General features: G+C 41.4%; 1 protein-coding gene across 1 annotated transcript in view; it reads right to left on the bottom strand.

Annotated features, from left to right (window-relative positions):
• prdm16 (PR domain containing 16) overlaps positions 1 to 26,252 on the bottom strand; it is a 168,670-nt gene that overhangs the window by 103,494 nt on the left and 38,924 nt on the right. The window contains 1 exon segment of the mRNA XM_013271151.3: positions 7,167 to 7,630. Within this exon segment, the coding sequence (XP_013126605.3) occupies positions 7,167 to 7,630 (464 nt within the window).

Here is a 26,252-nt window from a genome sequence, read left to right as displayed (position 1 = left end):
CTACATCTCCTTCTATGGTCAATCATATGCTCATGAGGGATCTTTATACTCCTGTTTAACTCTGACAAAGACACACACTGTGTAGAACGCTAGTCTTTGCACCTAATAAAAAGTAATTAAAAGGCACAGCTGTGTGCTTCATTTTCCTCCTAGGCTCACTTCTCATGCACCGAGGTCTACAGTACAGCACAGGAGCCTTAAGAAGCTAATGAAAATAAGTATTCCTACAGCTAAGGCGTTTGGGCCATGTTGTGTATCTGATTATGGAAAATGGTAATCACAACAGCCACGGGAACCTGATTATTAGGTCACCACCTCCAGCTTGAGTCATAGAAATGTTAAGCAGCATAAGGGATTGAGATTTAAATGGAGAGAGAGGGCGAAAGAAAGGGGGAAAGTGAGTGAAAATGAAAGAAAGTGAGTGATCTGGAACCAGCAGTGGTCTCACATTGGAGGACTCGTACCTCGACTTCTGTAGACAAGCAAAAATTCTGAAAGCACAGAAGGCCATTTCTTCAGAAGAGCATAATTCAAAATACCAACAAAAACAGCATTTGACAAATGTCATCATTTTCCAGTGAAGCAAAGAACAGTGTCATTGTCTGCTTCTGCCTCGAGGCTGTAACTGATGGGACTATTCATCGGAGGAATGATGAACGATGGGGTTTCTCTGAAAACACAGTGAAAGAGAAGGGCAGAAGACGATTGGACGGCAGTTACCTGTGCTTCACCACAGACTACTGATGCCCTGATGTGAGGATTTTTTAAATTAAAGTTTAAAGCATGACTGCAAAAGGAAGCCTCACGCAATAAAAGATAGCACTGTGGTGTGAATGTGTGAGGAGATTGTTCGGACAAACAAGAGGATCCACTGAGACTGCTTGGCTCAAGTGGCTGAGGTCTGAAACCAGTGACCAAGTAAAAACAGTCCAAATCCCAGAGACAATATTTGTTGAGTTCTCCTTCCTTCAAAGATAGATGACTTTGCCCCGTGTACTTCCTCAGGAGCCCGTCCACTTTTCATCTGAGCCCAGCTGATTAATTTATTAACTAATTAACAGATGTTGGTAACGAGTTATGAACAAATGATAAGGCATCAGGCTTCTAATCAAACCTGACATTTAATTTGCTGCCCTGCTTCCTCATTATCAATTACAATGTTCATTGAACATAATTGACAATGGTTTGCACTGGGACACAGGAGGCTTGTCTTTAACAGGTCCCTATAAAAAAAAAAAAACTGCTCTGCTGTGGCGTTTCCAGGGGCAACGGATACCATATGTTTAATATTAGACGGAATCTGTTCCATTGGAGTGCTCCGAAAGCTGGGAAAATTGGATTAAATTGGCTAATGGCATGTTTAAAACCTACATAAAACGAATCTGAATGGAAGATATTACAGCACAGGCCCAGGATTTGTGGTGTTACACTCTCTCTCTCTTTGGTGTTTTTGCTCCGTGTGTAAACTTGGGGTTTCTGTCAAAGTCAAATAACGACGACAGAAAACCACATAGTGTTGGTCAATACTGTTATTAGAAACCACAGAATTGATATCCCTTTCATTATGATGTGGGACTGTAGGCACGTGTGCCAAACTAACTCCTTATGTTAACAAATGATTTCATATGAGCATCACGAAAAATGTATGTGCAATTTTTATACATATGTATAGTTTTCAGAATCTTGAGGTTTTAATAACACTCCTTGGATCAAAAGATTCAATATTGCAATTATTTTTAATTACAGCAGTAAAATTCAGTATTATGTTTTTTTCACAGCTTTATTAAATGTTGGGAATACTTTCTTCTAAAAATAACAATAATTACTAGAGATCCTTGGTAAAGATTTAATGTAGCAAAACTCAACAATAGGTGTTTTACAGCTAATCTAGAATCAGTAGTCTCTAATCATGCTGATATTTTTTTGTGCCGTTGCTGTGCAAAATTTAGTTTCCCCAAAGGGCAAAATACAGTAGTTGTTGTAAGGCAGAAGATGTTAGTCACAACTAGCTTCATAACTGTATGATATTAGTGGCTATTTTTTTTAATCAGTTATTTAGGGGATGTGAAATTTAAAAATATAACTCCCTTTTACTTTCCAACAAAGCAAAATCTGAGGAGATGAAGCTAACATGGTCTGCCATTACTCCAGCTAAGAAGTACTTTCAGCTCAAGGCCACGTGGTTCTCAGAGCATGGTCTTCATTTGATAACTAAAAGACATGATAATGAATATATTTACATGAAGAGTTGCCAAACAATAACCTACATAGTGTCGGTTTAACCATGACATTCACACTGAAAACAAATTAAATGATATTGTTTCCAGTGTTTTGGTTAATGTGATCTTAAACACAACTGTTACATCAGATCATGGCTGTCATTGTGCAAAAACTGCAAAACGCATTAGCCACAAATCAACCAGGAAATGACTCAGCGACTTGCTGCCTTAATTCAGCTCTTTCTCTCTATCTCTCACATTATCCTTGCTTGATGTGTCTGCTGTCCTCAGGTAGAGTCGGGCAGTTTTTGCTCTATCAGCTCAGTGCCAGTCACCTTAAGGGTAAACATCAAGATAACGAACACCTTCCTGTGAAAGGCAAACAGATCAGACAAGCTGCAAACTGCACCTTGAATGCCCTGTGGGGCATAAGAACTTGGCCATCTGCCCTCCTCGGGCAAAAACACAAAAGCCAAGCAAACACTTCAAGACACAAGAGGTGGGTCGGGACAGATAAGTGTCAGGGTGCGCCAGGACTTCTCCTCCAAAGCATTTCAAAAGAAGGCCTTAGCTTAGCTCAGCGATTAGGTTATGAACAATAAAAAAAGTGAGCTGTGACACTATTTATTAAGTGCCTGACACATGGTGAGGGAGATACATCCTGCCATAGCTGGATGGGTATCTGTCACGTAGGACGTAGGCGACATTAGAGTGCCCGCCAGAAGACTTAGCCTATCACTAAGTCAATAACTGGCTAAACAGAAGAGCTAGCATTCTTTTCACCTCTTTCCACACATCACTGGATGAATGATACTGATATGGAAAATCACCCCACAAAAAGTAAACAGAAAAAGAATGACGGACAGGGAGAAGGAAGTTTGCCTGGCAACAAAGTCATCCCAAGGTCCACTAAATGGACTCTAAAGCACACATTTCTATATGTCAAAACATATGTGCTGACTTTGTCCAAAGGGTCAGCATCAATGCGCATATCAAAATGTAAAAATGCACAATAATCCCCTTTAATGTATTCCACTGTGAAATATTTAAATCCCCTAAACTTAATAAGCCAGAACACCAACAACAGCTAATTACATGAGCATTAAATGGTAGCAAACAGACAAGCAAATGGCTCTGTCTTCGCAAAGTTGGTGAGAATGTGCTGCAAGGCTTGATGTGTGACCTTCACGCAAAAACTTGGTGAGATAGCAAGCACAATCTGGAGAAACAAAAGATAGAGAGAAAAGACAAACCTAATAGGTGAGTTTTAAAAGCCATGATTCAGAGGTGCAAAGATACGCCCAGTGATCACAGGGCAAGGAGAATGTGCAAACACCATTAATATCGCACTGAAAGGGCTTGGTCGCACGGTTTGTTTTCTTAACAAATGTTCATAATACAAACAGCGATTTGATTTTATGTATTTTTTTTTCCTAAAGACCAAAGTCAAGTTGCATTTTTAACCTTTTATCTCTTGACTTCTATATGAAACACTGTTAGTAGCTTTCCTAGCTCTATAGTAAATGTAAATTTTTTATTAACATGTGTGGCTGCCAAAGACAACCACAGATGTGTTGCCCATATGCCTCCTGCCATCTGAGCACCTAAGGGAGTATGATCATACAGTCTAGTCAGTGCCAATCAGTGAAGAACACAATACCTCCAGCTACTGTATGGTGACATGTCTCTATCAATAGACAAGTCAAGCCAATCTACCAGTTAGATAATAGCAGCAGTCGCTCTGACACTTAGATCCCTACACTGGACTCTCTGTGGGCCTTGCCTCTCTCTGCTTGCCTTCCTATCCTCAGGGGTTAGCAGTCCTACACACCCAACCAGATAGAGACACACACACACATAAGGTGGACCTGGGGCTCTGGCGTTCTATCATGTTTAGCTAAAGGGGGAGCATAATGGTTTTTAAATGGATGACTCAGTGCTGGCCCAGAGAGGGCGTCTGAGACAGAAGAGAATGGCCATGGCCTGCAGCGAAGCAGCTCTTAGATTGAGCTGTCCGTCTCACTAAAATGAGTCTGAGTTAACACCTCTTCCAGTTCCCAGTGCCCCAGGACAGACAATAGTAGGCTTCCTCTCTGCCTTTCCCTTTCTTCTTTCTGTTGTTCCTAACCTTTCACACTCTCTTTCTATTACTCCGTGTTTCTCTGCACCCATCTAGACTTTTACTCAGAGATCCAGAGAGCACTAAAGCATCGAGCATGTGACTGAGCTGTTTGGGTTCACTGGTAGACCACAGAGCTTACAAAGCCAACATGATGAGTTATTGCCAGTCTTAGTAAAAAAGAACAAATAAAAAATAAAGTCAAAAATCCACAAAAATGTAGACAGTGTATTTAAGCTGTTTTGGATGCAGCAATGCTGCTGCAGATGGATTATATCACTGTTGATGGGTGAAAACCTTGTGACTGCAATTTTAGCAATTTTGTATTCTGAGGAATTACAGGGCTACACTTACAGTTTAATCAATATCCTTTGACTTTTACATAATTCTATAACTTAAAATGAGGCTGTCATCAAGAAGAAACCAAGATTGTTTGGGGGGAGGAGCGGTGTTGCCTTTGGGGTTCACCCAACATCATAAATTTTTAAATAAAATAAAGTATTTTTAAATAAAATGGAAGCACAGTTATGCAAAGATAATCACTCTGATAATTACATTCAGCTTTTAATCTAAATTGTCACAGTACCTGCTGAGTTCTAACATATGAGGTCTTGGTTAGATACTATCACACACAAAGGTCTCGGGTGACTTCTCCTATTATCTCTCATAACACATCACTGTGTTTTGGCAGGGGACTGTTAAAACACACAACGGACCTTTAACAAACACTCACGTTATCTTCCTGCATTTTTGATGTTGTTCGAAACATTTGGGGGGTTTTTGCATTTTACGGTTTCCCTCTATCAAAAAGCATCAAGCCTTCTCGTGTCCACTTACATCTTTCTGTACTTAGCCAAGCTTCTGTCACTCCCTCGCCTGTCTATTTGTCTAAGACCGGGGCAGTAGATGAGTAGATGGTGAAAGGGGGGAGAAATGGGGTGTATGGGACTCCTAAGGGAGTCTGTTGATGACTATCAACAGGCTGACTGTTATGACTATCTCTGATAAGAGTCTGGGAGAGAAGAGCCTCTGAAGATTTCCAGCCCCAGCCCAGACAGGATATCTTTAAAAAATAATACAGCCTGAGCCAGGGTCAGTCCTCCAATGGCTATTCAGAAGGAGAAAGAAGAGAAGATGGAATTATTGTTCCCTTTTGACAGGTTGGGAGGCAGAGATCAAAGATTTTACCTTGAAGAGAAACAAAACTGACCTCAGGCTAATAGCAACATGCATACTGATCTGGAAAGACTATATTGAAAATGTCACAAAACGCCAAAATGTTCCAGCATCAGCTGAATCTTGGCTGTGTTCGCGTACATACCTTTCCGGGTGGCTTATGAAACTGAAACTGACAAATGAACAGAAAACTATCTTTGTAATATCCTTCAACATGCTGAGATATACTGTATGTTCCTCTTTAAAAGCCCAAAAGGAGTAGACAGAGTGTTAAATTTGCTGTGTTTCTTCCTTTTTTAGGCCAGGTGCGAGTGTTTTTGCCAGGGCACTTTGGTGGGGACGTGTGGATGTGTCTCTTTAGAGCTTAAGTCAGCCTCATCCTAAAGCAAAAGAGCTAAAGCTATGCTGATGAATATGCATTAGCCGGGTGTCTGGGGAGAAAAAAAGGAAGGAGGAGGGAAAACTGAGAGAAAACATGAGCGCTATGGGGAGTGTGTAGCTTTTGGAGAGAAGCCTCTTGCACCCCAAATGGCTGGCCATAATACAAAGTTTAAAAAGGAATATGTTCACCCTGGCACACTGCCACATAGCGTGTGCCTGAGTGTTTTAATCGCCTGCATGCTCCTACAACTGGTGAGAAGAAAAAAAGACTTCTTCGGACTGAAACTATGATGGGAATCCTTTGGGATTTTTTTGTTAATTTATCTACATAATTTTCATCTCACTGTTTTTTTGATGGTATTTTTATCAACGTGAGCCAACTATGTATTGCATAGTATAGAGCATGAAACCATGGCAACATTCTCAAAAAAATTCCCTGCCTTGTTGGTTAAAGTTTTTTTAACTGTGCCCGTCAGCTGCTGGTGTCTAATTCAATCACATCCTGCCCTTTTCAGAATGATGTTCCAATGATTAACTTGTCCAAGCTTCTATCCTTTGTTATGTATGAATGTAATATGAGACTACGTGAATGACCGTCCTCCTGAAAAACGAACAGTCAAGGAGTCAGTGAAATGAAAAGCAGGCCAGCATATTTCACCTCTAATTAGGCATTTGAGAAAGGGAGACAGAGACGGAGAGAGACAGAGACCAGGAGTTTCTTTTTTTCCTTAATGAGCTTACTGAAGCAACTTCAATATCCTCTAATGTCATGTTGAAATGAAAATTAATAGTTCAATATGCCGCCACCGCACTGGGCCACGCTTCTTCCATTTCCATATCAGATGCCGTGACCAAATGAGTCTGCTCGCTTCAGACCGACGCCCAGAAAAGCTGATACCACCGCTAATCAGCCAGATTTTTCCATTTGACATTGCTACGCTGCGCTGCCGGAGTTCTGGATAAGTGTGTTGTGCGCGTATGACTTTGAGTGTATGCGACAATCAAAGATGAGGTCCAATCATACACATGATGGAAACAGAATGGGCATCTATGGTGATGAGACAGATTCTCTTGAGGAAATGTGAAATCTGAAAAGTGCCTCATTGCTTTAGTTACTTTCTTCACTTCTATTTAGTTTCGTGTCTTACTGTGTTGTACTGCGTTACCAGTAGCGGATTAAAAGTGACCCACAGTTTATGTGAAATAAAATAAAACTAATTAAAAGAACAGCAACTATAATGACTGCACAGAGAAGCTGTGATAGTTCCTACCTCCCATCCAAAGGAACTGTCTTTGCCTGTGGCCACATGATGCTTTGTGCTGTGCAGACCAAACCTCTCACCAGCACCTATGCGGGTCTTTGCCCATACACCCAGACCTGCACCGGGCACAGAGGACTCCCGCAGCTCCAGTTCACTGGGAATGGGAATGTCATCAGGAATGTAGACAGGCGCCTCATAGGGCGAGCCCTCCTTGGGTGTGGTGAAGTCCTGGTCATTGCTGCTGCTGCTATTGTTGTGGAGATGGTGGTGGTGGGAGGCATAGATATGGGAGTGTAGCAGGTGGTGGTGGTTGCTGTTTGGATGGGAGGGAGTCGGTGAGGGCAAGGGGGACATGTTGATGATGCCGTCTTCTGCGTCGTCTTCTGGGCTGTCGGCGCCACCTCCGCTGCCGGCCGCTAAACCTGGCAGATCAGCCTCTGTGTCGTACATGCTGTCCACTGGCTCACTGTCATCTAGGAGACAAAGACACACACAGAGATGTCAGACAGGATCTGTAACCTCCTGGATTTCGATGCCAGCATTATAGACGGGAAGAGAAAATCTGGTTTTAGCCATAAATCTATGTGAATAGCTTCCCTGGAATTGAAGACAGAAATTGAAATACTGTAAATCATATTTCCAAGCCCAGTGGCATACTACGCATGCAAGGAGCTCTTGGCCTTCAGTTACAAAATGCACTTCAATGTCCTAACCTCTAAATTGTCGGCAAACCACACAGCACAATGAGGAAATTTAGTGGTCCTCAGAAAGTCGTACTTATCCATCTGACTGGCTTCAGCTACAAAATGCTTAGTTCACTGATTTTCCAGAGGTTATCTGAGAACAGCCAGAAACACAGAGATAGTGGCCAAGTCCTTCGTGGGAATAGTTCTCAGTTTAATCGTGGTCACCACGTCCTGCCAGGACTCATCTTACAAATAATTCGTTATATCTATCATTGACCTGGTGGGCCTCGTCGCCCATTATTATTTTCACATTTAAGACCTGACAACATGATTGTGCCGGCGCTCCAGGATCCTGCCATTCTGACATGAGTGAAAACAAGAACAGCAAGTATGGTTTTGGTAACTTCAAATTTCATGATTTTGTTTTTCATACTGTATAATTCAGGCATTTATTGTGTAAAATGAAAGTTTGTATGCACTAGAGCCTCTTGGTGAGTATCATTCCCTTAGGCTGTTTTTGAGTAGAGGCTTTTTAGTACGGCATATCAAGTTTTCAGTAAAGCAGATGAAGATGTGTAGTAATTTTCCCTCGTAAATAGCATAACATTGGAATTTGAATCAGTACCAGTGGCATCAAGGGAGAAGAAAGCTTATAAATATGAAATAAATGCACATTTTTCAATCCAGCCCTCAACAGATCTGTACCTATTTGTTTGTGTCTCTGTGTGTTTTCTTAAGCGCATCTATACATGTCTCTTTGTTATCCCTCTCTAGACAGTCCTGGTGTCTTAAGTCAAAGTACCACTGCAGTTTTACTATCTAAACACAGGGACTGGCAATCAGCAGGCCAACTAGGCCCAAAATTACAGCAGGAGTGGTTCCAATCAAGCGCTTTCCCCCCTCCTAACCTCCATCTAGCCTGCTGCCAAGCCTGTCGTCGCTGCCCAGGTTTTAACTGGAGCTGCAACATGACATTTTAAAAATGTGCTTGTTAGTGTGTGGAAGTATATTATTTTGTAATGAGAGGTTTTAATTTAAAAAATGATGCAAGTTGAATTCAATTAACAATTGGGATGTTTTATTTCTGTGAGTTTACTCATTCTAAAATGCTGTTTCTGTGTTATGTCAGGTCAGAAAGGCAGAGAGATACAGGCTGAATATGCTGTTAGGGAATCCAAATAACAAAACAGTCGTTACAGAAAGTGTAGAAAAGCACACAGTGTGTAGTGGATACCTTTTTTTTTGCTATCTTGTAATTAGACATGTAACTTTAAAATGCGAAACGTGAAACTTTGGAAGCATGTGACGAGGGCCTTTCAGAGCCTGGCAAACCTGCAGCGTGTCCACATACATTTGGGTAACTTATCACATAAAGCTGAAGCAGTAAAAGTCAGCTTTTTATTAGTGATTTTGCGTCATCCCAGTGATTTTGACTGGAAAGGAACCCGTTTTTTAATGATCACTGTTTCATGGGGATTCAGACCAGGCGTGCAATTAAGCATTGGAACATGTGAGCCAGCAGTAGCTTCCACTTTTCACAGATCAATTAAAGTTTTATAACTCAGCCCTATCTGCTGCTCCTTCCACACAATCAAAAGTGTTTTCAGACTGTTAAACTTTTTTTTTTACTCCCTCTCTCCCTCTCTCTCTTTCTGTTCACTCTCCCACTCTCACTGGCACTTGACCCATTGAGAGCAATTTTGACAAGCAGAGAGACAGCCTCGGAAAATCTATTAAATACCATTTGGCTTTAAGAGCCTCTATGAATAAAAAAAACCCCGAAATGCACAGATCGCTACGTCAAATAATTGACTAACAAGGAGAGAGGAAGAAAAAAAAAATTCCTCTTAATCTTAATGAACAAAACATCTTTTGTGAGACGCATGGCGCAGTAAACCACAGCAGAAACGGCAAGCACGGTGTGATATTAAACATGTTCAACTTTCAGTCGTAACTTTGTTAATTCCTAAAAAGAAAACGATTTTTTTAAAGCATGTGAGACCAGAGACGAATGTTCTTTGCCAATCTGTAATACCATGTTCAACTGATGATGGAAAAAAAAGAAACTGCAAATGAGAAAACAAAGCAGGCTCATAAGTCGAAGGGTGAGAAAGAAAACAAAGAGGAAAAGACAAAGAGTCCAGCAACCAATGACTGAGCTGCTTTTAAACAGCTGTGTGTTAGCTCTGGGTCTCAAACATCCCAGAAAGAGATGTTAGGTTCACCTCCCTAAGGGCTTCTTAAAAAACACCCAGGCCAGATAGTGCCTTCCTCTCCCTGGCTCCTTATGTTGTTCTTTCTCTCTCTGTTCCCCTACGCCATCTCTTTCTCTTTTACGGGGAGCTATTTATCCTGATTACATCAGGGGTCAATCATTAATTCGCACCTTGGGGGTCCCGGTGCTGGCCATGGCTACAATGGGCTGCTTGTTCAGCGGCTGTTATTCCAGTGGAAAACTACTCTGCTCTGCCTGAGAGCCAGGCACAGGCCACATGAAGGCATCCCATTTATTTGATAAATTGTAAATGCGTGCCATAAACGGAGCTCTTTGCTTTGTAGCATGGCTTGCAATAACAAAGATTTTAGGGCACGTATGAACAGATGCGGGGTATCACACAAACACACATCTGTTTGCAACTGAAGGAGCTGTTACTGTACTCAAAACACATGCGCAAGAGATCAGATGGTGTTGTAGGTAAAGATGATATCTCATAATTACTACATGTCAAAGGGAAAGAACAAGATATGACACAGATATAGCATTTACAGTCACTAGCCTAAAGTACACATCTGACACCATCAACTATTTATTGCAACAACAAGCAAACAACAATAGCACAAGATATTAAAGAAAACATCCGTTCAAGATTAGAAGAAGCTACTGAGGATTTTTTTTTTTGAATAAAAATAATAAAATATGAAATGCTGATAACATTGTAATCAGCGTTGCCATAGCAAAATAACTTGACACGGTGCTGAAAATCAGCGGTTTAATCGGAGGGCCTTGCAAAAGGCAAATTGTTCTGTGGTTGTGTTTAATCAGAGCACTCTAGACTTAAATGCATAAAGATAGAGATCTGGAGTAATTTTCTGCCGTCTGCCTGGACGCACACAAACACATGTGCCTTGTGGCATATGGACTGAGCTGTATTATCGATGTAGTCTGAAGAGAAGGAGGAAACAACACTGACGGCATACACGAATTCTGAGAAAGGAGCTAATGCATATAATAAGGACCAACTAATTTCCTGCAGAGTAAGCAGTCATGCCTTTAGTGAAAATTTTAAAAAAAATTACAAATCTTTGTAAAGCTGTTGCTCAAAGGTGCATTTTTTTCTTGTTTTGAGGGGATACAAATATTGAACAGAAAAAGAACTGCACAGTACAGGATAGAACAGATGCCAAAAATAGCCCGATTATTCAGAGCCAGGTGTATAAGCAGCATGGTGAGGTCATGGCTGTGGCTATGATAACATTAAAAGAGAGCTGAAAAAAATGTGTGTGTGTGTGTGTCCCATTGATGGCCATTATAAAGCACACACATCCTATTTCCCTCACTGCCTTCTCCAGTACACACAGAGACTGCATCTTTTGGCTGGCCGTAAATTGATCTGGTTTAATTCAAAAAGAAAGCCAGCCACTGATGAAAAGACAATATCCAGGGAAAAGGCAAAACTATGCAAAATTCAGCAGAGGCTCCAAATATGGGGGGAAAAGATCGTCTGGTGAATGAAAATATTTTTTAAAAAATCAAGGCAGAGGGAGACTGTGTGGACCATGACAGATATGAAAAATAGCTAGGTGGTTGAGCAATAAATGACCAAACATTTTGATGTGGGAGCTCTGTGTGCATGTGGGCCAGTGTGCAAAGCCAAGTGTAATCTGCTGCCTGTGCCACTATATTGTGTCAATGTGGTCCCACTTAGCTGCGTCACAGGGCTACAGAGCGATATTGGTACCTGTTCCTCTGTAGTAAGGCTTTTGATGATTCTGCCTTCACAAAGAGAGTCCCCCCCACCACCACCACCACTACCACTACTGCCACCCACCACCCCCACTACCCCATTTAAAACAGGAGGGATGCAGCTGTAAAAAATCAAACAGGGGCAAATTAAAAGGTAGAAAGAGTGAGCAGTAAAAAAAAAAGAAAGAAAGAAAAGTGTACAATAGTGATTTTTTCCACAGTGACACTGGGGTACCATATATCCAAAATGACGTGTAAATGGAAGCATGTGACGAGGCGGCCAAAGGAGGGCATTCAGTGGAGAAGGTTTGTGCATTTCCATGTGGGTGGAACTAGTGAGCGAGCATTGGGGGCACGATCATCTGCAATACGCGAAAGGCTCTCCGAGCAAGAACACCACACTGTTTCCCCTTGTAAAAGCACCAGGGAGCATTTCCAAGCAACACTTAAAACTATAACACAGCTACTTTGGAATAGGTGGAAAGTAAGAAGGAAGGAAAGAAAGAAAGAAAAAGAAAGAAAGAAAAAGGCCAATGCACCATCTGAAGGCCCATTTCCCCTCCACAGGGTTGCTCATGTAATGCTGCAGATAATTACACAATAACAATAATAACTATAATAAAGAATTTATCCGACAGCAACATATACTGGGATTGTTTGCTATGCAACAGTCTCAGCAATAAGATACTCGAACTATAGGACTACATTATTTTATTATTAAGTTTACATTTTTACAAGCCACAGTTTACAATGCTTATGTCATTGACAAAAAGTGCGGTAAAAAGTAGGTGATTTTTATTTCTTTAAGTACTAACATGACTAAAATGTCGTGAGAACAAAACTGAAATTTAATTTTCATTTCTCAAAAGGTTTAAATACACGCATCCTGAACCAATTACCTTGTTTTTTGGCAGAATTTACAACATTTACTTTAATATTGGTGTCTCTTTGTCTGAGTCGCATCACTTACTGTCTATGACTATAAGGCTATAAGTCTTTGGTCACTGCAGCTCAGAATGGAGAGAGTGAGTGTGCATTTTTATGTTTGTGTGTAGCATCAATACAACATGGCTGATGTATTGATGTGTCATTTGTGCTGAGCAGCCCAGAGCCATTCCATCCTCCAATAAAGTGCATGTGTGAGTGTGTGTATACACTGAGATGAAGCCTCCAGGCAAGTAGGAGACAGCAGGCAACCTCCTGCAGCTGAGAGCAGGTGTGTTTTTGCGTGTGCGTGTATAAGTGTGTGTGGTGGCCCTGTAGTCCCAAGGGACCCTGGGGACCAGGCTGCTGCAGACATTTATTAACAGGGCAGATTAATAGCACTAGGAAAACATGTTCACAAACATGATAAATATTAATAATAATCAATATTGAGTTACATTTGCCAAATTGAGTTGCAAACATCACCCAGGGGGTGGGGATGGAGAGAGGAGGGAGAAGGGGGAAGAAAGGAGGTGGATAAAACAGGAAGAATACTGAGTGCAAAAGAAGAAAGCAGCAGGGGAAAAAAGAAGAAGAAGGTGAAAAGAAGGAATCAAACAACAGTGAAAAGTCTAGACACGATTTAACAGTGAAAACTAAGCAAAACCCTTTAGATTTACACGTCACAATAACAGAGACCACCTAAATCAGCTATTTTAAACTGAGCATCAGAATCAATAACAAACAATTCAGGCAGAACAAAGCTATTCTCATTACTTTAACGTATCAGACCATCGCATTGCTAAAGAGGACGCCAAAGTCGACGCTAAGATAAATCAGCATAACTGCTAAATGTTTTATATTTCCAATTCCCTGAGGCTACTGAACGAAGGAGCGAAGGTCAATAGCACATCCACACAAACAAGGCGGTGAAGCAAAGTTTGAATGTCAAACACCACAGTCAAAGTTTCACCACCATGGAAAGCAAGTCTTGAATTAATTTTACAGCTTCACTGGGATAAAGAGGGTGAGTCCGATTTATGAAGACATCCTCACTACCGGTGGAAGGTAGTCAGCACAGTCACTATCCACAGAAGTAACAGAAATCAATCAAATCTAGAGGCAAATAATTTATGGCAACAGTTTTTATTTAATGTATCAAAAAACGTCACATCTAAGGCAACAGAATAACAGAACGTATGGTTGCTTTAAAAGATTCCACTATTCAGGAACAGACTCTCGCACTGTGCTTTGTCGATCTCTTTCCGTTTCTATATGTGAGTCTCTAGGTGTGTGTGTGTGTGTGTGTGTGTGTGTGTGTGAGAGAGAGAGAGTCCCTACACCCACTTCTTGTGCAGCTTCATTTAGCAGGCCATTCGGGAGGCCAGACAGCAGCTAGGGGAGCACCAAGGCAGACAGTGTTCAGAACAAACCCATCCATTCTAATTAACCAGGGAAAAGAGAGGTTTGTGCGTCTGTATGTGTGCATGTATGTTTTCGAAGCAGGGCACTTTATTCAGTTGAACTTTTTATTTTAGGATGGGTCTATATTGTCTTAATGTGTAAAATGTGAAATAATAATCACAGTTATTTATGTGTATCTTGGTCAATATCGTCTTGTGTCCACTTCTATGTCTTGACCTGCCTGATTATCATAGTTGGATGAAAATCTAGAGAGGGAATTCATGGCCAACAGATTTCCTAGCCGACATGGATGCACTTGGGTGTGTGTGCATGCTGAGTGTGTGTGTGTCTGTGTTAGTCAGTGTGGTTTGGCAGACTGGACGCAGCATACACCGATACATCAGTCTATTACTCTTTAGCCTTGCTCCTGCTCCTCTCTTTTTCTCGCTCCCTGCAGTCATTAGCCAGTGAATTAACGACAATCGAGCACGCTATTAATCACCCTGACAAAAGTGTTAGCATTGCCTGGCTAGGCCGGCACGAGACTGTGGTGGGGGAGGAGGAGGAAGGGAAGGGAGGTGGTGGGCGAAAAGTATGAGAGTGAGAGCGAGATGACTACAAGGGTCATGGGAGACTCTTGGTCTTTGGGGAAGGAGAAAGAAATGTAAAGATATGGAAAAGAAGAGGTGTGAGGGAAACAAGGGACATAAGATAAAGAGAAGACGGTACAGCAGAAAAACGAAAGGCTGATGTGAGCAACAGAATTCAGCACTCAGTCTCTGTGCACTTGAATATGTTTAACTTTAGAGTTCTGTTATTGAACAGTTAAAGTAGGTTATTTATACTACGGCGAAGCAAATGTACTCAAGGTTAAAGCTTATCAGCTCTTATGGAGTTGAATGTGTGGAGCTGCTGAAGGGTTCCTGTTTAAAGTCAAAGTCATTTCCTCAAGTATAATGCAGTGTAACTACACCTTATGTAATTCTGAACTCAAACTGTACATATACATGTGCGCACCCCTTATATAGTTTGTACACCTTATTGATTTTTTTGTGTGTGTTTTAAAGGCCCAGATAGGGACGGGCATTGCAAACCAGCTAAGGCTATAAATGGTGGGTTGTGTTGAGCAGTTGATGTAATATAGTTGTCCCACTGTAAAAAATAAACTAATAAAACTAAACTTTTAATATTATCAGCCATTGTTTGCGGTGTAGTGCTGTGCATCCTACAAGACTGCATAAAACACATAATTGCATATAAGTCTTAGAGAGCATGCAACATGCAAATATATATATTGTCATTTGGCATCTATCTTAAAATACGGAATTTGAGGAAGGGCATTATCCAATGCAAACTATACATAATGCTTCTATTATCAATTTGTATTTGCATTTACTAAATGGCAGATAATGTAGATAAAATAAGACCAGACTTTAATAGACTTATAGAAAAGCCAAGAAATTACCCAGAGCTTTGCAGGAAGTTATGTTTGCCGTCCATCTCTACTCTAATAACGAATGAGAACTCCCTCATCTCTCACTCCTGCTTTCTCCCTCACTACCAGACTAAGACCACCTGCTGGGAGGCCTGAGCACTGGACGTCAGGTGGGTCACGGCCATCACACAGTCCCATGTCATCAGCCTGTCACAGTGAATGGAACTGACATGGGAGATATGCTAATCCACTTAGCTTCAAACTCAGCCAGGAGGCCGGTACGCAGACCCGTCTCTGCCCACTATGAGCAGAACACACACAGACACATTAAGCCATGTAACTGTGAACTTTCCCCAATATGCATATTAGTTTAGATCAAATGAAGCCAAATGATCCCCGTGGGGCTATTAAGCTAGTACTCAATAGGATTTATATCGCAGGAAAAGAACAGGTTATATAGGGATACAAAGACATGTAAGTATGAAAGGTAAAGCAATACCTTCAGTAAATAATGGTTCTCCGAATTCTCTAATAGGTCGGATTTTATTTTAGTTGTTTAAAGGATGTTAATGACATCAAGTAATGGACTAGAGAGAACTAGAGAATGAAAATTATGCATGTCACATGTTCATCCCGTGTAAATGGAGATGCAGTCAGGCGTGTGTGCATTAACATATAAACTGACTACTTTCATATAGTTAGTACAAATGTAAAAAAAAAAAAAAACACTGCATTCTCACGCACATCAGCATGGTGTTATAATAATACAGCACACTCTGACTTTCACACACGCTCATTGAGTCTGCACCAAAGTGATCAAAGTAATTCAGCAAGCAGCTAGGTGTCAGAGTTCAAAACTATTGCACCACTCAGCCAGATGATATCTCAAACCTATCCATCATATTTCCCGACCATGACTTCCCCTATTAGGAGCGGTGGCGGTGTTATTACTAATCTGTTCACTATCCCACAGAAACAGGAAGGAAGAGAGGGAAACAGATGGGAAGGCAGGAGAATGGCGAGCGAGGGACACAATGCTTACTGCTCCCTTCCTCCTCATCCACTTCACCTCCGTCCCCCTCCTCTGCTCGACTCGCTTTTTAGCTGTCCTCGGAGTGAGAGAGAGAGAGCGCGAGCGGAGGCTCACAATCAGTCTGACAATACTGTATACAAGTGGTTGAGAACAATGGAGGGCAACCACAAAGAATTCTGGGAACATAGCCACAGACTTCTTCTCCTTCGGGTGGCTCCTGAATGCCAGACCCATCGATACACATCAGCTGGCTGAGACTGACCGGTGCCAGAGAGAAGAGAGAATATAAATACATAATGCAGATATGATGTGCTTAGGTGACTGCTTCTCATCCCTGTACTCTATCTCACTTCTTTGCTGTGTTTCTACGCATGCACGCATGTGGCAAAAAATGGATTCATCAAAATGTGTCCTGTTCCTTGAAATCAAATACCTATGCACATGCATCACACACCAGCACATGCATACGTACAGGTCGAGTGTCACTTCCTTCCATAATTACGACTCTTAATTAACACACATACAACCATCACGTGTGTGTGTGTGTGTGTGTGTGTATGTGTGAGATATGGCTAGGCAATTGAGCGCAACAATAATTGCAAAAATATTTCCGACTGAATAAAAAAAACAGCAGAAACAAGAGAGAGGGAGAGAGGAGTAAAAGAAAGGCAGGGTTAGGCAGACATGGAGAGAATGAAAAAGACAGAGGCAGGCAATTTTGTCCCTCTCCACTTTAAGTGCGCAGGGTGTGGGGTGAACGTGGGTCCATTTGGAAATAATTGGCTGGTAATTAGGAGGGGTCGACAGGTCGATTCGGGAACAAATGGCTGTCTTTAGCTCAGGTGGACCTCCGCACGAGATAATGGGAGCTCTACCTCCCACCCCCTCCCCTTTCCACTTTCTTCTCCTTCTCCTCTCTCGTCTCCCTGCTTCTCCCCCATCTCTATATCTGCTGCTGTATGTGCTACCATATTTGCTATTCACAAAAATGTATACGTTCCCTTATATGTAGTGTAGTAGCAACACACTTTATATCCTGCACTGAATACTTACTTACATTTAGAGTACAGCAATTGGCATGTTTGTTTTTTGGGGGATAATCCTAAAAGCTTACAAACTATGAATCAGGTCATTGTCATCTGTGTTTAAAAGTTACATTACTGACCTTCAATGTTATTCAGAGTGTCCTAACAATAGCAGCATGCAGTAGCATCTTGCTTAATTGTAAGGTGGAAGTGGCAGCTTTATAAACAAGTCAAGTTCACAATGCTTAATAACAGAGCAAGGTAAGAAGAATACATGAAGGAAACCAAACTTCACAAATAAACAAATTTAGAACCAACATTAAAAAATACAAATAAAAAATGATACAAAACAATACCAACTTTGTGTTACAAGGACAAGGTGTTGTTCAGGCACACAAATATGAAAGGGAACCCAGAGATACAACAGAATTAGCCAAACAGTGCATTTTGCCCCCATTCACCCTACCAACTACAGGCTCTCACACTCTCTCTGTTTCTCTCCGTGTCTCTTTCCCTCTCCCGTCCTCCCATTCAGCAGCGCTGGGGTCTTGTTTGGCTTCCTGCTGTTTGTGTCCAGACAAGGTCTTGATCTGAATACTGATTCCCCATTGATAGGCCCGCACTTCCGATCTAATTAACTTGTTTTGTCTTTGGCTAAATGGAAGCGTCTGAGGGAGGGTGAGAGAAAGAGAGAAAGAAAGGGGAGCGACAGCAAACAATGTCACAGATCTTTGCTGGAGACGCACCGTAAATAACAACAAGTAAACACAAACAGAATGAAGGTTAAGGAAGGATGTGTTAAGAAAATAAATTGTAATGCGTAATGCATTAGAAGCAGCCATAAAAAAAAACAAAAACAACAAAAACAGAGTTGCTCGCATTAAAAGCAACACTGGAAGTACGCAAGTAAATGGAGGCTTGCAGCCAGTAATACGAGCACATTTACTGAGCTGAGTGGTGACAGGTGCAACAAAAACTGAGTCTTACTGGAATAGCTACACAAAAACATGGTTAAAATATGGACTTTCAATTTGTTTGAAAAAATGATTCTCAGGCTATAAAGCCTGATTATTATTTTTTTTTTGCGTAAAATTTGTATTAAATATGCATCCAATCATCATATCTTTAGAAAGTATATACCCAGCACCAGCAATTTATTGATTTTTATTTCATTAATATCCGTTTATATTTTATAACCCTCCCATGGTAATATTTCATGTCTGTATAGCTAGTTTTACATCCTGAACTGGCTGCAGATAAAAGCAAGCGTCCATGTGGTTTCCCTTCTGTTTACTGTCCTCTGGTCACCCGTGGGTGCATACATTTCCGTGGGCATGCAGCCCTTGCCGCTATTTTGCCTCACCTACTTCACAGAAGGAAATACGGAAACAACAACACAAATACGTTAAGGAGGAGAGCAGAGGCAGACTGCGACGTCACAGTGCGTTGAGAGAACGATATCAGCGAGACAGGCTAGTGACAATAAAAGGCAGGAAGGCAGGAGGGGTGGGTTGGTGAGGTCACTTAATGACATATGACCCAAAATAAACTGCATAAACAAAGGAATAAAGAGGCTTCGATGGGTTAAAGGAAGAGGAGAGGGGCAGACAGAGGGAGGATCAAAGGGGATGTCCGCTGCTGATACTGCACCTCAGATAATGTGTGGTGCAATTAGCGCCCTGTGACGATTTCCATTAGAGCTAATCAAATATTTATACTGCCTTCTGAGCATGTCACAATGCTGCCCTGGCCCTTCATATCAATGTGACAAACGCCTAATGAAAGAGTGGGCGTATAGACAGTGAGAGGAGGTGGAGAGGCAGAGAGATAGAAAAGGAGAGAAAGAAAGAGGTGTTAGAAGTAGAGTTTGCGCTTTCTCCCTCTTCCACATTTGGTTTGCAAATGTTAGACCTCTGTCATCAATTACATGGCTGGTCTGGTGGCAATGAGTGGCTGTGCGTGTGTGTGTGCATGTGCGCGTGTGTGTGTGTGTGTGTGTGAAGAAACAAGGGCAAGGGAGCACTGATGCTACCTTAGCTAGAACCATTCATCAAATTGGGCTGGATGCTGAACCGGTCCAAATGGGCCACATCAAGCTCACCATTAAACCAAAATCATTGCTAGAAGTGGTTTGATTTGAATTTGATTCTCATAACACTGTCAATCTCAAGATATCTACATGTCAGAAGAATGCATTTGTGAACTGACTACAGTTAAGTGATTGCTTCTACAGATAAAAAATACCAGTAATAACATATTAATGCCGTTGTTCTCAAAATGGAAAAACTGGCTGATATTGATGTTCTATTGTTTTTTTAAAAACTCATACTCAATATTAAAATGGTGTGACCCAATCCTACTCCAACTACATCCAACTAAGCGTGAATGAACTATTTAATATCACAAAAACCTTTTCAGAGGCTTTTCAGAAACAGTTTTGAAAAAAAATGATCTCAGATGCACACACACACACGCACACACACACACACACACACATTAACCATTGCTGGCCAGTGGCACAATTGAGAGAAGGTTAGGGGTAACAAGATGGGCGGGCCTCCAAAGGTGAGAGGTCAAGTCCCGGTCTGACAGACAGATGGAAGAGAGTGGTCAGGGCTTGAAGGATGAGAATGGGATGAAGGATGGCCCTGGTTGGGTGCTGTGTCAGTCTGGGATATGGATGACCGTCTTCACTACTGTGACAGAGCAATAGGCTCCCATTAACCAGGCAGGTTAACTGACCAGTGAGAGGAAAACGCTATAGTCAGAGGATACAAAAAATACTTAAACAGAGCAAAGAGCCATTGTGTAACTAACAACTTTGAAGACATGAGGCTCAGAAGAAAAAAAGCAAAGCTGACCAAAACAGGAAACTCTAACGGTGTGTTCTACCTCGCTCTGCTCCCTGGTCTTTCACCTCACCCCCAACCAGTCACAGCCGATGGGCTGATCTTTGTTCTGTTGGAGGTTTCTTCCTGTTAAAAGTGAGTTTTTCTTTCCCACTTGCTTGCTCCTTGCCGGTCGTTTGAATGTTGAGGATTTCTGTCTAATACTGTTGGGCTTTTGCCTTACAATATAAAAAGCACCTTAAGGCAACAGTTGCTGTGATTTTGCGCTATGTAAATCACATTGAAAATAAATTGTAAAACAATAAGAGGAACACCTTCGAACAAGAATGGGTTTTTCTTGATTTTTAAAAGTTTGACAGAGACATCCTTGGAAGAAATATTCAGATATGTTGAAAGGAAATTAAAAAAATCATAAGTTCTTAACTAAATAAAAACAAAAAAAAGAAAGAAAGTGGGCCACATTTTAGGTAATATTTAAGGGATCTTCCTCTGTTACTTGAAGTTGATATGTGATCACTGGACAAATATAACCTATAAGCAAAAGACAGGGATCTCTGATTCCAACCTGCATAACTCAGGCTAACAGAAAATGTCAGGATAAGATGCTCCAGCAGGCTAATCTCCAGCACAAGTGATAACATTCAGCGGTGAAACCATGACAGATGAGTATTGATCTCTGAGTTGTTGAAGGAGGGTAAAAATAGATTACCAGAGCACTTTATTGATATTGATTGAAGAGGCAGAGGGGTAAAATAACTTCCGTCTAAAAGAGAATCCTTCGCTAAGTTATTGTTCAATGATACGAAAAAAAAGGATGTGTTGCACATGCGGCAGTTATAGATGTTCGCATTTGTCAGCAGGAGGAAATTAAACGTGTGCTTTAAAGGAACTTCACATGATAACACTAAACAAATATTTAGTATTATCCCAAGTAGCCCGTGACCACCCCTCTCTAGAAGCATTGTCACAACTCAAAACAACCTCAAACTACAACACGTATACGCTGACCCACATTTCACGCAGTACCATACCTCAGACATACATCTCAAACGTTCACATGTGTAATCATAACTCACCGAAAGCCGACATATTATCTCACGCGTCTTCGAACTGCGTCGTCAAACTATGAGTTCCCAGCTACTCATAAACTCTGGTTACCAATTAACCGTGTGTGTGTGTGTGAGTGTGCTGCAGAGATACTAGAAGAGAAGAGGAGGTGTCTGGCAGACCTATCTGCAGCGCTGCGATGCGCTAACGTGAAAGAATGCCAGACTCAATGTGACATAGATAGGGGAAGTGCAGAGGCCCGATGGGCTGAGTGAAGGTCGATGTTGAGGTCAAGTCCCAAAGTGGTCGAAGCTCCATAACACCGTCTCCACATTGTCATTTAAATACAACAATATATCTTATTCATTGTAAAAAATGGTGAAAATGGGGCTCTTGAGACTTTCAGTGAAGAATGTTTTTCAGGACGTGTGATTGCTGCTTGGATCTAAAGTGACAGCAGCACTTTTACTCGAAATCCACCTTCTGTCGACACTTTCTCACATTTTTTTTAAACCTTTTCAACACTGTCTGCCCTGGATAGTCGCGCTTTTCTCTAATCCCCCCCCGGTTCTGTCAATGGCACTTCAGTCATTTTCTTCATTCGTCCTAACCTGACAAAGTATCAGCTCCTTACACCCAACCTGCAGAAAGACACACCTGTTTACGGGTTCAAAGAGAGCCTAGAGTCTGCCCCAGCCTGGAGTATTTCTAGACTAGTCAGAGTATGTTTTAAGTAAACTTTAAAGATCTTACGGCAAGTTTTAAATCATTCAAGTTGAACTGAAGTTAAGTCCAAATTCTTAGTCAAAACCCAAAAAAAGCTCATTTCAATTCTTCAGAACCAAGGCCTACCCTCATTTTGTAGCTAACAGTAGAATATAATAGAATATATTAGAAGAAGGTTTGCAAATTCAAAGGTGTATGCCAGCCCCTTTTGGGGAAGCGCTTGATTTTTAAACTCTCCCAGCTCCTAAAATGAGACTTGACATTAAAATCAAACAAAGTTAATGTCCTAATTTGTATGACCTAATTTTGTCTTAACTCCAAGACGCCATTGAGGGATGACCAGAAGGAAGGGGGGAAGGCAGTGGGTGAGAAGGGTGCAACTGTGCTTGAATGGGTGAAGCCATGGGACACTGGTGCTGGAACAAACCCACTTTGCTTGCGAAGGGATGATACTGGCCAGGATGGAGGAATGAGAGCTGGGGGTTGGAGGAATAGGTGGCAGAAGGTGGGCACAGAGTATGTGCGTGTGTGTAGCGCTGGGGCGGGGCTGATGCGTTGGTGCGGGGGTGGGGGTCATTAGCACTAAATCTGTTCCATATGACACATACTCACATGGCCTCTGTCTGGACTCTGTCTGTCTGACTGCCCCCCCCCCCTTTTCTCTGGCGATGAGAGAAAGTAGGTGAGGGTGAGGGAGGGGTAGAGGAGGATATTTCTCAGCCACAACAGGAGCTCTGTGATGACAGGGGCCAGGTCATGTCACACACCAGGGACTCTGGTGGCTCTCCTTATCATGCAGAGAGGGCATCATTAAATGCCCTTTCTTCTATCCCTCCATATCTCTCTTGGCCTCTAAAGCTTGACAGAAACAACACAAAATACTGCTTCAGACAAATACAGTCAGTGGGTGTTTAACACACATCAAGTATGACCACAGACTTTATGTGTTTATGCATATAGATGAACTTAGAGGAACAATATTCCTTTAAAAAATCTGATAACAACAAATAATAAGTTCAAATATCAAATCAAATGGCAGGGTAACATTTCCATGCAGAGTGCCACCTTCTGATCATTCAACTTATTTATTTCATACTGACAAATTGTTATCCATGGTTATAAACACCATTTATTTACCTGAATGTCACGTAAAATATGCCTTATAAGGCCTCATATGTATGAGCAGTGCATGATGGTCACACTCACGTAGGCACCATGCAATGTCTTATCATGAGTTGCACTTGTACTACATTATTTTAGCAGTAGCATAAGCCTTTTGATTTGATACTAAACAGTGGCTTACATGTATGAGGTCAAGTATCTGGTGAATAACCTTGTGTCTATAGAGTTATGTCTACAATTCCCATTTTCATTATATGCCACGATAACACTTGACTATCATTAAATCTGGGAAGTGGTCATAAAAACAGCTTAAGAGCACTATTTTTTTTTTAATTTCACTTCATGTTTTAAAGAACCTGAGTGAAATGTGGGCTAACCATAATTTTATTGTCATACATGGCATGATGGTGATGCAGCCGCCACACACACTTGTCTTGTCCTCGCATCCTATACCTCACAGGCCTGGTGACTCTCTCTCACACTCACACACACACACACACACACACGCTAATCACACTTTGCTTCATGCCTCTCCCTGTGAAACAAAAGGGGGCCTTGTCCACATGCAGCGCTTGTACAAGAGGCTTAGGGACATTTTTCTCATTTTTGAACAGCTAATATCTTGCAAAAGTTGTCTAATCTCTTTACGTTTAAGTTGAGATTTGTGCGCTCCCAGCCTACAACACCCCACCTCCTCCAAAAGCCTAACACCTACCCCTACTATGCCCTGACGCATGGTGCTTAACCAGACCATTTTAATTAGGTTATGTGTGTTTGTGTGCCCGTGTCTGTGTGTGCGTGTTAGTATTGTTTAAGCATCAGGGCTCAGAATTACAAGCTGATATAATGAAACACAGCAGGTGATGAAAGAATTAGAACCCTTTGAAATCAGCCTCAATTTGTACACAGACAGCTAAAGAAAGTGGCTTCTAGATATAAACATATAAAAAGTTATATTGTCTTATATGTTGCTTTTATAAACATACTTTGTATATTGAAAGGGTATTTACACACTACATGAAAAAGATATATAGATATATCCATCCATATTTACTCTGTGTTATTCTATACTTTGTGTCATTAGCTGTCCTTAGTGTTAAACTTCTCCTAATGTTAGGACTTTGTTCTTCTGTGGAAAAAAACATCTAACAATAGAGAAAATGTCATAGTTAACCGAATAGAAAAAAAAGAGAAAAATGCATATTTTATCAAAAAAGTTGTCTTGGCATGACATCTTGGCAATCTCTCACAACACAACTACTGCATGCAAATATAACAGCGCATACACACGGTACAATGCAGTCTAAATGACACTTTTAACTAAATGTTAAAGCGAGGAAGATAGTTTCGATTCTCTCCATGCCCACAGCAGAAAAAGGACCGCAGACGCACTAAAGCAACACAATGTGCTGGGAGCTGCAGTGCAACTACAAACTCATTCTTTGAATGAAAGGAATAAAGGCTACCAGGGTTACAGGAAGTACAACCAAGTTGGAGAGTGACAAAGAAACACGGAAAAAAAAGAGAGAGGAGGAAAGAGACAGGGGAGAGGGGCTGCTTTTGAGAGACAGATGGGCTGTTCTCCTAAAGTTTGCCATGCCAGTGCCATGCTGAATGCCGCGATTTCTAACAAGTTTCAAGGAGGGTCATTGTCTGGGCCGTTTTCTCTCTGTCTACCTTACTATCTATCTTCCTCTATTTGTCATTCTTAATGCCAATCTGTCTGCTACGCTATCACACTGGCTGTATGTGCACAAGATTGCATGCATGTATCTACCTATATCTGTGCCAAAGTTGAGACAGAGTGCAAAGGCAAAGATATGGAAAAGGCATTCTTATAAATGCTCCCCAAAGTGCTTTTTTTTTCTTGATAAGTGTGTGTATGCGAGTGTTGCCAGGGTGAGCTACATTCTGCTACTGGGGAACTACAAAAGCAGCTGATTAGAAACAGTAGGTGAGCTTTGCTAACAATTCCCAGTGAATATGCAAAACGAAAAAGGCCAAAGAAAGAAATAGAGATAAAATGACAAGGACGAAGAAGGAATCACAGTAAAATGCTCTGTTTCTCTGTGTCCTGACACCTCTAAGAAGGGTCTACTGCCATGTTTAATACCAGGTGTTCTATGGAAGAATTTCATAAATACTTGCATGCAGACACAACTGCAAATTAGCTTACACTGCAGGTTTTGCAGGTAAGAAATTATGCTCAAGCAGTGCATGCACATAACCGATGCCCATATTTCAGGCTTGATATCGAAGCGTGACGTCACAGAGAAAGATTAGTGCACTGCGAGATAAGAAAATATATTCTGATTAACAAAACAGAAGCTGATTAAGAAAGTATCTATGCACTGCACATACTCATATGTGCTCATATGTACTCACATGTGACCACATGAACAAACAAATTGTAAATACTTGCACCCAACAACACACACACAACTCTGTGCAGAACAAAACAGAGTTAAACAACAGAGTCAACAGAAATGTTTCCAGATAAGATATAGAGAATATCTGACAATTCTGAATTCAGGACAATGGTCATGGATGGTGTATCGTCACTTTTAGCACACAGCAGGATATTGTCCACTTCAAACATGCTCTTGCTAATAGAAGAAAAACACTCTGTTTGGTTCACAAGATGTTGCTGCTTGGATAGGGTGTACAACAGACAGCACACATGACACCCTGTGAATTCACCAGACACTTGCAGCAGTATTCTCACGTGGATGCAATTGGATATCGCACAGACTTTGTACTAGTGAGCTAGTCCTAGTCCCAGTGCAGGCCAATCAGCCTTCACAGGATGTGCATTCTTGCATTCACTTCTCTGAGCTAATGCTTAGAAAGGTTTTGGACTGTAATGCATATCTGAAAACT

This window comes from Oreochromis niloticus, linkage group LG20 (genome assembly GCF_001858045.2).
Source record: "Oreochromis niloticus isolate F11D_XX linkage group LG20, O_niloticus_UMD_NMBU, whole genome shotgun sequence".
Classification (NCBI taxonomy): Eukaryota; Metazoa; Chordata; class Actinopteri; order Cichliformes; family Cichlidae; genus Oreochromis; species Oreochromis niloticus.
Note: the sequence above shows the minus strand (reverse complement) of the source record. Positions and strands in the feature narration are given on the sequence as shown.